The sequence below is a fragment of the Ceratotherium simum genome, chromosome 9 (assembly GCF_057802395.1).
Source record: "Ceratotherium simum simum isolate JZ-2026a chromosome 9, ASM5780239v1, whole genome shotgun sequence".
Lineage (NCBI taxonomy): Eukaryota > Metazoa > Chordata > Mammalia > Perissodactyla > Rhinocerotidae > Ceratotherium > Ceratotherium simum.
The window spans coordinates 3,734,105-3,751,155 of NC_141908.1; the positions used below are offsets into that span (position 1 = coordinate 3,734,105).

At 60.5% G+C, this 17,051-nt stretch overlaps 1 protein-coding gene across 11 annotated transcripts in view; it reads left to right on the top strand.

The window, feature by feature from the left end:
• Positions 1 to 242: 242 nt before the first annotated feature.
• Positions 243 to 17,051, top strand: part of BIN1 (bridging integrator 1) — a 58,195-nt gene continuing 41,386 nt past the window's right edge. Inside the window, exon 1 of one of the 11 annotated variants that reach the window (XM_004423917.3) lies at positions 243 to 464. In XM_004423917.3, coding sequence (XP_004423974.1) covers positions 381 to 464 — 84 coding nt within the window. In that variant the 5' untranslated portion in view covers positions 243 to 380. Of the gene's footprint in view, positions 465 to 1,534; positions 1,759 to 17,051 lie in introns of those variants that run through there. The other 10 variants (XM_087435022.1, XM_014782503.2, XM_004423920.3 and 7 more) reach the window with 10 other exon arrangements.

Genomic DNA, 17,051 nt, shown 5'->3' on the forward strand with positions numbered 1-17,051 from the left:
GGAGTCCCGCTCGCCGCAGCCCCGGCACCCGCGCGCGCCGCTCGCTCCTGGCCGGCCGGGCGGTTCCGGCGCCCGGAGTGGCCCTTTAAAAGGCAGTGTCTGGTCCAGAGGGGGCGGGCGGGGGGCGCTGACCGCCGCCGAAGGCCCAGCCCCTCCCCCTCCCCCTCCCCCTCCCCCTCCCTCCCGCCGGCCGTCCCCCATCCCCCGGTCCCGGCGTCGCTCGCTCGCTCGCTCGCTCGCTCGCCGGGCGCACGCTCCGCCTCCGTCAGTCGGCGCGGCTGGCTAGTGCGCGGCGTGGAGCGCGAGCCGGGGCAGGACGCGCGGCCGGGGGCCGGGGGCTGGGAGATCGGCGCCCGCCACCGGGCGAGGCCTGAGCCGCGATGGCAGAGATGGGCAGCAAGGGGGTGACGGCAGGGAAGATCGCCAGTAACGTGCAGAAGAAGCTCACTCGCGCGCAGGAGAAGGTGAACGAGCCCGACCCCCAGCCGCCGAGCCGTCCGCGCCACCTGTCCCCCCACCCCCGCTTCAGGGTGCTGGTCCTCACCCGGTGTCGGGCGCTGTCACCTCCGGACGACCGCTGCCGAAGGCCTTCGGGGGGGGTCTACGGGCTGCGGCCCCGGCGCTCTGGGCGCCCTCTCCAGTCCTCGTCCTCAGTCTCCCCATCCCCGGCGGGGGCCAGAAAAGGGCGCAGCTGTCCCCGCCCCCCCCGCCCCCGGCCGCTCTGTGTCTTCTTCGCACGTCTGCAGAGAAGTGGCGGCCCACGCTCTCTCCGGGCGCGAGGTCTAGGCTCACCCCACCCTGGAGGCCGAGGGCCGGGAGGCTGGGAGACGAGGTGGCGCTCCCAGCCCTCCAGGGCCACGCGGGCCGTGCGGGCGGGGCCTGCGCTGGGGGAGGGAGCCTGCCCCTTGTCCCCTAGGGCCGCCGTGCTCCAGGAATCCCGAGGCTGCCCCTCGCCAGCGCGCTCGCTCCAGGCCTCTGGGAGCTTCCTGCGTCCGCCGTTCCCTCCTCCCCACCCGCCTCTCCACCTTCTTTCCCCACTGGTCGAAGGAGGGATCGGGTTTCCTTTCCCGAGAGGTGCCTGCGGCCTGGAAGCTCGGGCCGGGACCCCGGGCAGCCGAGGGCTGCGCACCCTTCGGGGAGGTGCCTTTGTCGGAGCAGGGGCTTCGCGTTTCCGGCGGCAGGGGAGGGAGTGGTGGCTCTGGGTTTGGGGGCCCACGGCCGGGGTGGGGAACTGGCCCGGAGGACTGGCCGTGGGCCGCTGGGGGTGTGGAGGGCGCTGCAGGAAACCCGACTCCTCAGCGCCGGGAGCAACTGGCTCCAAGCGCGGGGGATGGAACCGGGGCTTCCCGTGGCACCCGGACTGTGCAGGAAATGCGGGGCTAGGGGGCGGGGGTCCGCGCCGGCTCCGCTTTTTATCCCCTGCCGCCTCTGCTTTATTGAATTGGATCACGCCAGCTGCTGACGCCACTTCCCCTGCCGACTCCGACTCTGAAATCTGAGATTGCAGAATCTGTGCTCCTGCCTGGGTGGCCCCCCAGTGGAGTCTGCCGCCTCTCTCGTCCGACGCACCGGCCCCGGGGACGGCTCGGCCTTCCTTTGCCAGGCCTGTGGCTGTTTATAAACAATGACTTTTTCAGCTGAGACCTGCGGGCTCCTTAGGGATGCAGCCACGTGATGGGTGTGGGGGCGGCGGCTAGAGCTTCCCCAGTGCCTCCCTCAGAGTTCTGCTGCTCATCCTTGTGGTCCCGGGCTAAGGAGGTGGGTGGGTGCGCGTGGAGGGAAAGGCCCTCAGCCAAGCTCCAGATCAGGCCTGCCCCAGCTGTCCGCTCCCTCCCAGGGCGGGAGGAGGGATTAGAGCCCCACGGATAGCTGCCTGGGGGCTGGGAAGCCTTCAAAGCTCAGGTTGGTGGTGGTGGTGAGGGGGGGCAGATGCTGCTGCCCTTGCTTCCTCCCCACTCCCGTGACTGAGTAGTCCATCTAGGTGCCTGGAGCAGGCAGCTCTGGGCCTAAGCCTGCTTCCGGCTCCCAAGGGGCTGAGGAGGATGAGTGGGAAGCAGAGGGTCAGCTGAGACGAGTGCCCTGCCCCCACCCCACAGCTGGCCTGCTCCTTCCTGGCTCCCCTCGGCTCTTGCTCTGTGCCCTTTGCCCAGATGCCTTGTCTCTGCAGCACATCCTTCAGTAATTTCAGGAGCAATAGGCATGGGCCATGTCCCCTCCCTGTAAGTGGCAATATATCATCGCTGACCCCACTGAGCTGCCACCCCTCCCTCTTCAGCCCATTCTGTGGCCATGGGCAGTTGGCTGACAGCAGGTCAGCTGTGGATGCTGGCTGGATGCTGGCCTTGATCAAGGGCTGGCCCTGCCCAAGCCTGGGCTGTGTGGGACTGGAGTTGCTTAGTGCTACTGCTGCTCTCTGTCCCTGGTCACTGGTAGGAGACTCTCCCCCAAGAGAAGCCAGAGCAGCACCACAGGCATCCTGGCTGAGTCTCAGATAGTAGCCTTCCTTTGTCCCTCCCTTGTGGGCCTGGCTGCATTACCCCTCTCAGGAAGCCTCAAGCCACCAGCTTCTCCCCCTTGCCCTCCTGTGGCTCAGTCTGTCACAGCCTGGGTGCCACTGACCTGGCTGCCTCCTCAGCATCTCTGGGGTGTTCAGGACCACGTCTAACTCTAACTCACATTGTCGGTGGTCTCACAGGCACCCTTGCCCCACCCCCATCTCGCCTCGGTCAAATCAATCAATAGTGGGGCAATTCTAGTTGTCCTCTTGCCATAGGAGGGCATTTCCTGACCAGGGACAAGTAGTAGCTTTGCTGGGGGACTAGATGGTATCTGCAGGAAGATGGGCGTCATGTGTCTCTTTTCTTCTCTCCCAATTTCTCCACATCCCTTCTTAGTCCAAACATCCACCAGGACTCAGAGGGTGACAGTGTGGTCAAGGAAAGCTTGCCCTCTGGTGCCTGTGGGGCCAGCTTTCCTGTCCCCCCAACTCTGTGGGTCTCTCCTTGGGTCCTGGCTTGGCATTACCCATCGCCTGCCTACCTCCACCACTGGTCTGGGCACTCCCTGAGGGTAGGGCAGATCCGTGTGTGCACCCGGCATTCCCCTGGCCCCAGCAGGTGCAGAGTGACTGTTTATGAACGGAGAAGGACATTTAGGGGCTTGGCTTGGGAGCCCTGATGCAGGCCTGTGGTTTGTGCCATGGCTCCTCTGCCTTCCCTCATTCAACAGATGCTGCCTGGACGTGTGCTAGGTGCCTGGGCCTAGGCTGAGCCCAGGGGGCAGTGGGCAGCAGGGTTCCCGTGGCTCTAGCTGGCCTGGAGCTTGCTGTTGTCAGGTCCCGTGGCCTCTGGCACTGGTGTCAGGAGGCCATGAGAATATATTGGAAAGGTCACCAGGGTCTGCCTGCATAGCACTGTCGCTGCTCGCCTCCTAGCTCTTGCTTCCCCCAGAGTGCCCAGGGTGCAGAGTGTGTGCTGGGAGCTTGGGCCCAAGGGTGCCATGAGGTCATCTTCCCATTGCGTTTGGCTTGTCGGACCCTCTATAAATGACTCTGTCCATTTTTAGGCCTCAGTAGGGTGGCTGGGCAGAACCAACTTAGGGTGGAGCCTGGGTCAGATGACAGAGGATTAGAGGTTGGCGGGCTGGGCCCCTTGGGGGAGGGGATGGTGGGGAGAAGGGACAGCTGTGGCGAGGGTGGAATCTGGCCTGCTTGCCCCCGAGGTCCACCGCCCAGAAGTCCTCATGGAGCGTGCATGAGGGAGGCTGGCCTTGTGCTGACGGAGCCGATGATAAGCATGAGGAAGAAGGCTCTGGCAGGGGTGGAGGTGTGCACTCTGTCTGTCCCCATGGCCAGCCCTGAGCCTGCTGGGAGTGGGAGGCCCAGCGGGGAGGGGGCAGGGCCCAGGGCTGTCAGTGGGCAGCACAGCCCTGGCATGTAGGAGCAGATGCTCAGTAGATGGAAGGTGCAATGATGGTTATTAATAGAACCCTGACACATGCCCATGATGGCATTGTGCTCATTTGGGTGGTCAAGGCCTCCTCATGCTGTGGCCATGTTGGCCTCCTCAGTAGGAGTGAGGCCTTTACAACCAATCCTCATCCTCACAGCCGCCTTAAGAGTAACACATTACACCACAGAGCAGGTGCTCTGGGGGTGGGAGCCCACCCAGGTCTGCTGGAGGCTGAGAGGCACCAGGCTCCACCCACCTGCCCCACTTCCCAGGCCCTAGTCAAAAGTTGCTCCCCTCCACCCACATTCTCCATTTCTCTTTCCTCATCTTAGTGCCCGTCTCTCTGTCCCTGAGTGTCTGAGGCCTCCTCCTGCTCCTCTCTCTCAGGCCTCCTCCTGCTCCCCTCTCTTGTCTGCCTCCCCATGCCATCTTTTCCTTTGTCTCTCACTCATGAGAGACATGAGCTCACTCACTCATGAGCTCATAAGCTTGCCCATGGTTTTCTGCATCTCTTCAGTCTTGGATCAACTTTTCCCCAAACCTGAGTTATTTATGTAGATGGTTCATCCTGCATGCTGGAGGGAAGGCTCCTGAGCCAGGCATCCTCTCTGGGTGGGGTGTTTATGGTGGCTCAGGGGACATTTGCCTAACGGGGAGGTTGGAAGCGTGGCCTGCAGACTTCCCTGAGCCCAGTGGGGTCCAGGGATGAGCTGAGACCCAGGAGAGTCTGCTAGCCCATGGCAGCGCTCAAAGTGAGGCAAGGCTGTTTTGCCCAGGGTCCTGCAGAGGAGAGTGAGTTCACTGGGCTGTGTGGGGCAGGAGAAGGGGTTCCAGGAGGGACAGGTGTGGGCTGAGGTGCGGGGTGAGAGTGAGGGCAGAGAGGCCGCTGGTTCACCTGGAGAGAAGGAGTGGGGTGTATTGTGAGTGGTGAGAGTGGCTGGGAGGTGGGTTTGGGCTAGATTTGATCACGTCTTGAATGCTGGGGAGATCTGTGTATCCCATGGATTCTCAGTGAAGCCGAGGTTTGAACTGTTCTCTCCTTTTCACAGATGACCCATCACGGGCTCCATTCTCACCTTTGCTCCCTGGCGTCTGACCAGGCCCTGGGGCCTGGCCTAGGCCGTCGCGGCCCAGCTCGTCCCTTACAAGCTGTGTGTATGACTTGGACAACATTAGGAGAATGCTTCTGTCCCTCCCTCCTGCCTTACTTAACCCAAGCTAGGCCTTGCATGGTGCTTTTTCCATGGGGTTCTAGAATCCCTGAGTCCTACCCTCAGTCTTAGGCCTCTGTCTCACTGTAGAAGAGGCTACAGGGATGCGGCAGAGAGAGCATGCGTGAGAACGGCAGGCAGGCGGTCCTGGGTTCTCCTCACTAGCTGGGACCCTGGGCAAGTCCAGTTTCTTCAGGTCAAAATGGGGATACTAACGGTTCCTCTTCACAGGTTTGTTGTGGAGAGGAAAGCCTTGGACAGGTGCCCAGCACATGGCAGGTGCCCATTGAACGCCAGCTCTGTGGGGCGGCGCGGCACGGTGAGCCACACTGGGGCCCTCCCTGCCTGCACAGGCTCTTCTGCCTCTCTGCCTGAGAGTGTCCATTACAGGCCTCTATAGACAGCTAATCCCTGCTGAGCCCACGGCTGATCAGGGCTTATGATGTCGTCCCAGTCCTGGAGTGGTGTGCTTGTGTGCGCCTGTGTCTGTGTGTGTAGGGGCACCTGCAGCGGGGGAGGGAATCGGCAGTTCTGGGGTGAGTCCTGACTGCCGACACATAAACTGTGGCCCTGGCAAGTCCCCCTGCTCTGGGCTTCACTCTTGGCCATCAGTAAAGTGATGGTGGGGTTTGCTTATTCACTCATTTATTCGGGAAGCAAATATTGAGCGCCCACTATGTGCTGGGCACTGTTCTGGGGACGGAGGATATGGGCTGAGCAAAACCAGACCCCTCAAGGGGGTGGCGTTCTAGCTGGGGAGACAGCAAAGAGACAAACAGCTGCTGTGCAAGCTGCTTCTCAGAGCAGTGAAGCAGGAGGTGGCCTGTAGCTCTTCCTCAGTGGCTCTGCCTTTCCTGAGCATCCCCAGCACTGGTGCTGAGGACTCGGGTGTGGATGTGAACGAGGGCGCCCACACAGTGCAGGGCATTGCGAGGGAGAGGCTGAGCAGAAGCTTCTGGTCTCCAGGTGAGAGGGCACCTGGGCCAGGGAGGCTTCCTGTTGGATGTCACCCTGGTATGTTGTGTTTTTCTAAAGCTGCTTCTTTGACAAGTCTCCTTTTGGGGTTAAAAGTGCAAAGAAAGGACAGCAATGCTAAAATCACCCTGCAGGGCACTGACAGAGGACAGGCCTGGGCAGCTTCAGCGCAGGCGCCCTCGCCCAGGAGGTAGGGTTGGGGAGGGGGGAGGAGCCACTAAAGGAGGAGGAGGAAGGCATCAAAGATGCCTAGACTGGGAGGGCCACTTGTAAGATTTCATGTCAAGCAGCAGCTCGGTGCATTGGAAACCACTTGGGCCCTAGTGAGCTGGGTTTGAATCCCTCCCCACGCGGTACTACACTTGGGCTAGTCCAGTTGACTTCTCTGAGCCTCAGTTTCCTCACCTGAAATGGGAGGTATGTGCCACAGGGGATTTTGTGCAGAATAAGTGGACACATGCAGGAGAGGCTCCTAGCAAAGGGCAGAGCTTGTGGTTTCCTAAAGGAGCTGTTCTTGTGTGTGGAAGGGCATGCCCTGTGGGACCTGGCTGGCACCTGGGCTCCTGGGGCCTCCCTGAAGAGGCTGCCACCTCCCAAAGAGGCCACACAGTCCTGGACTGGGCAGCGAAGCTGGCTCTGTGCCAAGGGCTGACGAGGGTCGGGCTGGGGAGTTGAGAAGAGAAAGACAGGTTCTTCCTGTCCCAAGGGGAGCCTATGTCAAATATTAACTTAATAATAATAGCCGTGGTTTATCGCATGCCTGCTGGGTGCCAGCTGCCCAGGAAATCTCTCATCCTCACTGCACCCAGGTGAGGTCAGCGTGATTCCCACTCCGCGGATGGGGAAAGTGAGGCTCAGAGCATGGGGTGACTTGTCCACGGGCTGTCCTGGCCAGCTGTCTGGGTGGCTACCTCAGGCCGTGAGGGGGTGTTCAGGCCTGGGGGAGGCCTGGAGACATGGAAATGAGAAGCAGATCTCCCGTGAGGCCCTCCTGACCCTGAAGGCCTGTCTATCAGGGGGGTCATTTGACAGATTTGGTCCCCAAGACCTTCTCCCTCCCCCATTAAATGAGATTTTGGGCCTCTGGTCTCCCCGTGGGTCCCCACCTGGGGTCCAGGCTTATACTTTGGGATGTAGCCTTTCCCCTTTTGAGATGTGTGGTGGGCTTGAGGGCAAGGGGACACGTGGGGTTTCTCTATGCAAGTCTAGAGACGGGGTTCCCATGCAAATGAGGACAAATGAGGCAATGGGGTGTGCGTGCGTTTGAGAGAGAGTATGTGTATGTGTGTATGAGAGTGTTTTCCCAAGTATAAAAGCTGCATACAGTTTATTCAGTATAAAGGAACATCCTTCATTCTGAGATTATATCTGTCTACTTTTACGTTGTTGCAACAAGGTTTCTTTTATGAAATGATGGTAATACTAATTGTTTCTTAATGATCTTGGGCAGGAAATAGTCGTGCCACTGACCACACACACACGCACCCTGGGAAGACAATCTGAAGTCTGGGACCTGCTGCTCCGGGGCGTCCCGCCTGTGGACGGGACCTGTGGAGCAGGGAGGCGGTTCTCCTGGGTCCAGGCTTCAGGCAGGCCCCTGAGACCGTCTGCTCCGTGGAGTGGGTCCTGCCTCCTGCAGTCGCTTGTGGCATCCCCAGCTCGGCACACAGTAGGTCTCCTGCAGACCTGTTGCTGGATGCACAGATTGTCAGGCTTGGAGGAGACAGACTGATGGCTGGCAGAGGCCGGGGAGGCTCTGGTCTCCGGGCGCAGGGAGGGGTGGTGGAGCTGTGCTGCAGGACTCAAGGCCGTCAGACAGTAGGGGAGGCGGTGGTCAGAGCTCAGGGCTTGGGGTCAGGCTGGAGGGGCACCTCCCACCCACCACAGGCCGTTCTGAGGGCCCCGGGCATCACTGCACAGTGCTTTTTCCCCGCAGTAAATGGCTCAGGGTGGGGGTGGGGCTTACCTGAGTCATGGGCTGCAGTGCTTGGGCCCAGAAACTGGGGTTCTTGGAGGTGGGCTGGGACCCTGCTGGGGAGCCAAAGAGGGCTTGGCCCGGGCCCTCCACAGGAGTCCTCTTCCACCCCGAGAAGGCTTTTAGGTGACAGGTGCTGGGGATCACGACCTGGGGCTCTGAGTGGTTTGTTGGATCCGAGACTTCACTGTTAGGGCCAGTGAGCTGCTGCCCTCAGACCCATTTCCGCTCTCTCTTTGCTGGGCCTCTTCTCTTTGCCTCCTGGAACTCACCTTTGCCCCAGTCCCTGACCTGGTCCCAGTGTCGTAGCAGATGGTGGGATTGGGGCCATGGCGTGGGTGGAGGGCCGGGATTGGAGCCTGGGGGTGGGCAGCAGCCTTGGGTACTGAGAACTGTCTGTGGTGCCCCTGGGAGTGGCATTTGTGCCCTTATGCCGTGCCCAAGCCTGGGATGGCGGGTGGGTCCCACTGCTGCGCCCGCACCCCCCGGGAAGGGCAGCAAGAGCTGCAGATGTCTCCTCCTCTGCAGTGTGCGGCCGCGGTGTGGGGGTGCTGAGCCCAGGGCGGGGAGCGAGTGGGCGGCTGGCAGCAGCCACCACGGGACTCGGGGGGACTGCCGAGGCTGGGCGGGGGCTCTCAGGCCTTCCGACCCCTGCAGGCCCCCCATCCTGGAGCCCCCAGGGCCCCTTTTTGGGGACGTCCTGCTGGCTCCTTGTACCTTGTACACTGAGTCAGCTCCCGGGGCCGTGATGACCTGACTGATCCCCGTTGTCCTCTTGGTGACGGTGTGCCCGCTGTGGGCCAGGATGCTGGGATGCTGAGGGTCCCCAGAGGGGAGAGCTCACCTTGCCCCTGCCCTCAGGGAGCTCCCAGCCCCGCACACAGTGCCCATCGCAGCACTGAGGGGAGAGCCGACAAGGGCCCTGGGCAGTCAGGGAAGGCTCCTCCTCGGAGGTGGCGCCTGAGCTGGGTTTGAAGGACAAAGGAGGCAGCTTTTGTGGGGGGGGAAAGGGCTGTTGCTGGCAGTCTGTTCAGGGTGGCTGGACTGTGTGTGACTGGGGGTGGGTGGGATGAGGCCCGAGTCTGAAAAGATAGGTGAGGGAGCCCAGGCCCCAGAGGGCCGAGAGGGACCAGCCGGCTCTGCCCCCAGACCCCTGTGCCCGGCCTACTCGCCTTTCTCCTCGGAGGTGGCGCCTGAGCCATTTGTCTGGCCATCTCCCAGTCTGGGCTCAGCTGGGACCCAGTGTTTCACTGTCCTGGGCCTCAGGAGTCCCTGGCTTTCTGAGGAAGAGGAGAAGGCCAGGGGTGAGGGGGTGACCTTGGCCAGGTTAGAATCCAGCCATGCCCAGGAAGGCACAGGGGGTCTGGGGCAGGGCTGCCATCCTGGAGTCCACTTGTCAGGGGTGGGGTCACGGGCTGGGTGACGTCTGTCCTCCAGCCTTGCTGGAAAGGCTGGTGTACAATATCCTGTACCTCCCCCCATCGTGTGCATACCTGCTTCTCTGTCTTTTTGGGGCTCCAAGGTGACCCTGAGGAGAGAGTAACACTGCTAGGCCTATAGACCCTGACAGCTGGGAGGGCTGTCAGTGATCGGTTCACCCTTCTTCAAGGTAGCCCTGTGTGCTCTGCCCTTTGAGGCCAGGCCATTGACCAGATGGCCATGCGGGGGTCCCCTAGCTCCTGGGTCAGAGCTGGGGAGGGTCCTCAGAGGACAAGTAGTCATGCTAGCTGGTGGGGACCCTGGCTCCGAGCGCAGACCATTGGGTGGGGAGTGGACAGCAGTAACCGGAGTGTTGTGTGGATGGAGGCTCAGGGGGCAGCGGCTGGCTGGTGAGGGGGGCTGCGGTTTCCACTCAGGCCTGTGGCTTGAGGAGCTTTGCAGAGGCTGTGGGGCCGGAAGGGGGATGGGGTGGTGGGAGAGCCTTTGCCAGCCTGGCTCCTTTTTCCAACAGCTGCTGCTGCTTTCTTTGGACCCTTTGCTCAGCCTGGCCTCTCCCCAGGACTATGGCCAACATGCCTGGGCCTGCCATTGGGCACTGGGGACAGACCTGACGCAGGGAGTCCTGGGCTGGGAGAGACCCCTCAAGGGGGCCCCTGCCGCCCACTCCCACTGTGGTTCCCCTTTTTCTCTGCTCTGAGATGGCATCAACTCTCTCAGGAGGTGTCCTCCAGCCCATTGCTAATTATCTCAGGGGCCAGATAGTGGTGATGGGGTGGTTGAGGGCACTAATCTGGTCCTGGGCCCCTGGCAGCTGGACAGGGGGAGAGGAGAGACTGAACAGGGGAAAGACAAGAAGAAGGTTAAGAGGTGTGTGTGGGGAAGACAGACCCGAACAGGGCCTTTAATCCTCAGAGAGAGGAAGGAGTGTGGCCCCAGTGACCAGTTGCCTAGTCTGGTGCTCTGGGCAAGTCATGCCCTCTCTGAGCCCTCATTTCCTCCTCTGTAAATGGGAATAAGAGTTCCTGCCCCACAGGCTTGTGGGGAGGGTCCAGGAGGAAGTGAATGTGATCAGTGCTTGGTCCCCGGTGGGGGCTGACATAGGGGTTTTTTCCCAGGGAGCATCTCGGGAACCCACACCTGGGAACCCACAGATATGGACCTTTCTGGCTTTTGAGCTGGTTTGTGGTTTGAGCTGTTTGTCTTTGCTTATGACAGGATTCTTGAAATTGAACTGCAGTGCCTTTGTTTCTTTTTTCCTGTATAGTCTGAAAAAGCTAATCTGGGAGGTGGTGGTATCACCTCACTGAGGAGTGAAGTCAGAGCCTCCTGAGCCAGAGCCTGGTGGAAGGGGGTGGGGTGGGGGCAAATGGTTCCAGGTGGGCTGTGGTTTGAGGGGCCAGATGAGGGGCACAGAGCTGGGGACAGAGGTGAGGGTCTCTCATCCTTCATTCATTCATACATCAGAAGCCTGATATATGAACCCTGGCTCAGCTGCCGTGCCTCAGCGTGTCCATCCAAGAATTGGGAAGCATGAGATTCCCCTCAGTGAAGTAAGGAGAATTCCCAGACTCTTGTAGGGATAATGGCAGAGCTGAGTTCTGCTGGGTCCAGCCGGGTCTAGATGGTTCAGGAGGAGAGGACAATCTTAATATCTCCGTGGCATTTGGTAATTTACTAAGAACTCTCACACCTACCATTTTTCCTTTGTTTCTCTTGGTGACCGGTGAGGTAGGCAAGACTGTGGTTCCATTTGGCAGATGAGAACACTGAGCCTCAGGGTCCCTCCCAGCCATCAGGTTTGGCCCTAGGTTGGCCTTTCCCAGGTGCTGCCACCCCCATCCCTGAATCCAGGGAGTGAAAGGATGCTTGGAAGAGACCATCCAAGTGCAAATGTGAGTGCTTTCGAATGAAAATCAGTGTGTGCGGTTGCCTCCGTGGAGTAAACACCTGGGTGTGTGTGTGTGGGTGCGTGTGTGTGGGTGTGTGTATGGGAAGAGGGTGGGACCTTTGGTTGCCCCAGGAGGCTGGCACACCAGAGGAGAATGGGACCCTGCAGAGCTGGCCCTTCACTGGGTCGGGATTTCCACGTGGCGCTGGGATTCCCTGACGACTCCATGAGCGAGACGGGGCACCTGGGTCTCCGCAGGAATCAAGGGACCCCAGAGGGTCAGGGTCGGATTTGGATAGAGCCAGCCGGACTCTGCACTCCCTAGGGAGCCTCAAGTAGAGGGAGAGCTGGGCACAGATGCCAGAGTGCCCACCTCCCCTGAAGACAGAGTGGGAGTGGGGGGATCCTGGGGCCGGGGAGACTTAAGAACGAGTTAATGGCCAAGAATAGAGCTGAGTCTTGATCTAAACCGAGAAACAGAATCCACATTAGTTGGATGCATTTGCTGAACCTGGGACAAAACCCAAATATTGTTGTTTCTCTGAAATATAAACTAAGTCAGGAGTTTATTTGTGTCCCTCCCTCCCCCTAAGACTCAGTGGAGCAGTCTGTTCTGGAAGCTGGCCTGGCTGAGCTAGAATGTCACCACCTTCCCCACACTGACCAGCCCAGCCCTCCTGGTTGGGTGGACTGCGGGCCTGGAGGAGGCCACTGCAAAGGGGGCCCTGGACGCTTCCTGAGGACATTGGGGGCAGTGCTGCCCTGGATCTGGTGGACCAGTGGGGTCCCCCCTGGTGCCTGATCCTGGCGCGGCTGGCCTGGGGCCCTGTGGAAGCCGCCCTGAGGCGCTGGTGCAGGGTTGCAGGGCCTGGCTGGGAGAGCTGAGTCAGCACCTTGGGAAACCCATGGTCAGCAGCAGGACTCAGCCTGATACCTGTGTCCCGACTTTGTGCCACTGCACTCGTGGGTCCCCCTGCCCGCTGTGCACGCCAAGAGACCAGAGAGGCCATCCCCACGTTCTGCAGCCAGTGCAGTGCCACTCCTGAACAGCTTGGTGGAGAGAGGGGCCTCTGGGCAGCGGACGTGCACCCTGAGACCTGGGATTCTGACTCCTGCTCTCCCTTCCCTCTGTCTGGGACCGGGGCCAGTTACTTAACCCTTCTCGCCTTGGTTTGCTCTTCCATACAATGGGGTAACCATCCTCCCTGCTAGACCCCGAGGCTTCGAGGGTGGAGGCTGGAGGCTGGAGGCTGGAGGCTGGAGGCTGGTCCCACTGTGAGTCTGTGATCCTGACACCCGCACGTAACAGGCCCTTCAGGTGAATGGGAGTGTGCGCCTCCAGTGCGTAAGGGAACAGTTTGCAAAGCACTGTGTATAGTGTGGCAGAGTGGGAGGCCCAGGTTCAGATCCCAGCTCTGCTCCTCCCAAGGCCTTGACTTTGGGCGAGTTCCTTACCCCTTCTGAGCTCTGGTTTTCCTATTTGTGAGGATTAATGGGAGCAGGGGTGTCTCTATTTCATACCTGAGGACTCTGAAGGTCGGGGTGCCCGCTCGTGGGCCCAGCCCTCCTCTGGGGTGGGGTGGCCAAGGTGCCTTAGGAGGGTGTGGGGTGTTCAGCTGTGCCCATGCCCTCGGTGTATGGCCTGTTGGGCCGTCCTGCCCAAGTCCAGGCTGGCCTTGGCCCACCAGCAGTAGAGGAGTCCAGACCCAGCTTGGGTTCCAGATAGTGGGGCTTGAGGTCTCAGGGGAGGAAGGAAGGGGAGGGGATTGGCTGGAGTGGGGGACCATCTCTACTTCCCACCCCTTTCAGTACTCCCCCTGGTCCCCTCTCCCTGTGGGCAGCAGGAATCCCTTCCAGCTCTTCGATGATCCAGAAGGGTCCAGAGCTGTAGCACGATGGCCGGGGGCCGACCTCCCAGGATCTGGAGTTTGGCATCCACCCCCAGGCCTTGCCCCACCCGCGCTTTTCTACTTTCCCGCTTCGGCACAGTACTGTGATTTTGTCTTTTTTTAAAGGGAGTTGGTAACTCTGGCTGCTCAACTTCCCCTTACTGTTGAACTGTGTTTCTCCTGGTAAAGACGGCCCCGGGGAGGAAGGAAGGGAACATGTAGGCAGGAGCCCAGGAGAGGGCGGCCCCTCCCCAGCAGGCGTAGAGAGCGTGCTGGTGTTTGCTGTGATTTCTGGGGGCCTCTGCCCTCTTGTGTGTGTGGTGTCTCTGCCACCCCTCCCTGTCCTCACTGCCTCAGCCCTTCTGGAGCCTTTGGAGGGAGCCTGGATGTGTTCAGTGGAGGGATGTGGGCCAGACCCCTGAGGACCTCCTTAAATGGTGAGACAGGGGCTCCAGGGCTGAGGCGCTGCCGGAGCCCTGGGAAGTCAGAGATGGAGGGCCCTGGGAAGTCAGAGATGGAGGGCGTTTCGTGCTTACCTGGTCCTTGCCTCCCTCCTCTGATTGTAGAGGTGGGACCTGGAGGGCGGTGACCTGCCCAGGCCTCTGGCAGCCCTTGCATCGTCCCCTGCAGCCTCCAGGCTGGGACTGGGAGGCCCTGCTCTGCCCACTGTGCACTGACCTCCTGCATCTGCTGGGGGTGGGAAGATAGTGCCTTCCCCTCCGGTCTCCCCTGCCCCCCCATTTCTCCTTGCCAGCACAGGAGTAGTGGGGTGCAGGGTTAGCAGGAGGAAGCCTGGCAAAGCCCCTCCTATGCCCTGGACATTCACTGCATCGGACAGGGTCCAGGCAGCCACGAGACTCCTCCCAGTCTGTTCTTGGTCCCCTCTCGCTTCCCCAACCCCTGCCTTCAGAGTCCCTTGAGCTGATTACTGGTTGATCAAGCACCCTCTCCCCATCAAGTCCCTGCCCAGCTCTCCTCCAGCCTCCACTCTGGTGAAATGCCATGGAACTAGCCCTGGGCTGGGGCCAGGGCCACTGTGTTCTGCTGTGGGGCCCTGAGCCAGCAAGTCTCCAGTCCTGATTCTCCATCTGCAAAGTTGGGTGCCCTCATGGGTACTGGGAATTTGTGCACAGTCCAGGGCTGAGGCGGGGAAGCCCTTAGCACAGCTCCCAGGCAGATGAGGGCCTGGGAGTGATCACTGGGGTGGGGGTGGGGTGAGGGATGGCCCTCTCCACGGTGTGTGTGTGTGTGGGGGGAGAGGGGTGGTACGCGTGTCTGTGCTTGGGTGGGCAGGAGTGGGTGGGAGCCATTTAAAACTGACTCTGGGCTTTGACTCCTTTGAATAACAAAAATAATAGCAATAATGTGTTTGGAAAAAAAAACCACATATCTTGTCTCCTTTAGGTACTGTTTAATAGTTCTAATTTCACAGATGTGGACATGGAGGATTCTGATTGGTAAAATAAATGAATAACCTGGTTGCACATTTAGGTTAAGATTCTCAGACAGGAGCAGACATATGCAAAGGCCTAGGGCATCCAGAGGGACAAGTGAGTCCCTGTGCCTGGGGTGGGGTCAGGGAAGTCTGCCTGGAGGAGGTGGTATGAAGGGCCCACACAGCCTGGCAGCAGTAGGGAAGTCAGGTTTCCTGATGAGGATTATGGGAGGTGCCTGTGGTCCTGCCCAGGTCAGAACTTTGCTTGGCCCCAGGTGCGTGGGTGCAGGGCAGGGCCTTCACCTTCCCTCCCTTGGCTCTGGCTCTGTGCTCTACTGAGCTGTGGGCTGGCCCGTGGTTGGCTTCTCCCTTGCGCAGGCCATTCCCCCTTGAGCTCAGGAAACAGCTGATGAGGGGCTGGTGGGTGGCAGGTGGGCTGGAGGGGCAGATCCCACCCCTCTGTTGATGGCCTGTGTCCTGGAGCCTGGGCTGAGAATAGCATGCATACTTGCATGGAGGGCCTGGTGGGGTGGCGGCGGCTCTGGGTGGCCGTGCTGACTGCTCTGAACAGGTGGTGTGGAGGGCTGGGCCAAGGGTGAGGCCTGCCGGTCCTCAGCAGGCCCCACCCAGCACGACAGACGAGGCCAGCTGGCGGCCCTACCTCAGACTTCCGGGCCATGCCCTGGCTGTGGGGCCTCTCTGAACCCTCTGCGAGTGGACTGCCTCTGGGCTTGACTCTCAGATGTGGACTATCAAGGCCATTCGGGGCTGCCCATGGAGGCTGCTGCTGGTCCTAGGAGGCCAGGACTTTCAGCTGCTGCTTGGTTTCTGCGGGGCCTTTACCAGTTTCCCATTTTACCGAAGGGCCAGGGTCCCTGCAGAGCTGTGAGGAGGCTGGGCCAGGAGAGGGAGGCAGGGTGGGTTGGTGTTAGCTGTCCACGAGGAATGTCGTGGGTAAGCCCGGATGAGTCATGGGGAGCAGGTGCGCTGGGTGGCAGCACCAGGCACCAGGCAAGGCATGTGTGGGCTGGTGGGGGGAGGGGCAAGGGGGCGACGAGGTGGAAGAAGCTGCCAGAGCTTTCTGGTTTGGGTGGGAGGAATCCCAGGTCAAGCTAGGGATAAGGGGGCAGGAAGGAAGCCAGCCACCACTCTGCTGGGCCCTTTTACCTACACAACCACACTTCATCCTTAAATCCCCCCTTGAGGGAGAAGGCTTGGCTTCGTTTTACTGATGAGTCTCAGGGCTCAGAAAGGTGAAGTTCCCTGCCCAGATTGCACAGCCTGCTCCCTGCATCTCCACTCTGGGCCTCTCCCAGAAGGGGTCCAGAGCAATAAGTGCCCGTCTGCCCTCTCTCCCCTTCTCTTAGCCAGCTGTCCAGACCAGACACTGAGCTAGTCAGCTGCCCTGAGCTGGTCGCCGGAGTGGGAGTGACTGAGGGGTAGGGGCGCAGGGCATGGGGAGCAGCGGCCTGATGCGGAGTCCGTCCTGGCCGCCCCAGCCTTCCTGGCCCCTGAGTCCCCACCTCCCTGTCCGACTTCTCTAGTACCTCAGACTCACCATGACCCTCAGGTGTCCCCATCTCAGGTGGTGACGGCCCCTCTCATTGCTCACACCCTGGAGTCCCTCTTACCTCTCTGTCTGTCACCCCGTATCTGACCACTTCCCACCATTGCCTGTCCCTGCCCAAACCACTGTTGCCTCCCAGCTGGGTCACTGCGGTCACCGTCCCTGCTCCACCCCGCTCTGCAGTCTGTTTGGGGACTTTTTAAAACTGTCAGTCAGGTCAGCGCTCTCCAGGGCTTCCTAACCATGCTAGAGTGTCCAAGCTGGCATCTTCCAGGGGCTCCAATCAAGGCCCTGGGTCTGGCCCACTGCCAAGGCAGTTTGTGCAGTGGTTGGAGTGCGTCACCTCTGGAGCCAGGCTTGGAGTGTGGCTCCTGGCCACGCCGCTGGCTGGCTGCTGGTGACCCTGGGGAGTTTTTAAAGCAGTGCCTCAGTTTCCTCATCTGCAAAGTGGGGACGAGAATAGTATTTCCTTCGTGAGGCTGTAGAGGGGATTGATTGATGGGTCATGCGATGTGCTCAGCATCCTCCTCCGCCCGCCCTCTCTCCCTCTCTTCAGACACACAGGCCTTGCTCTTCCCACCCCAGGGCCTTTGTAATTGCTGTGCCCTCTGCGTGGCCCGCTCTTGCTCTTCCTCCTGGTGTCTCTCTCCTTCACCAGGTCTCTGCTCAGGGTCCATTTCCCTGGGCCCCACCCTCCATGACCTGCTGTGTTTTGTTCGGT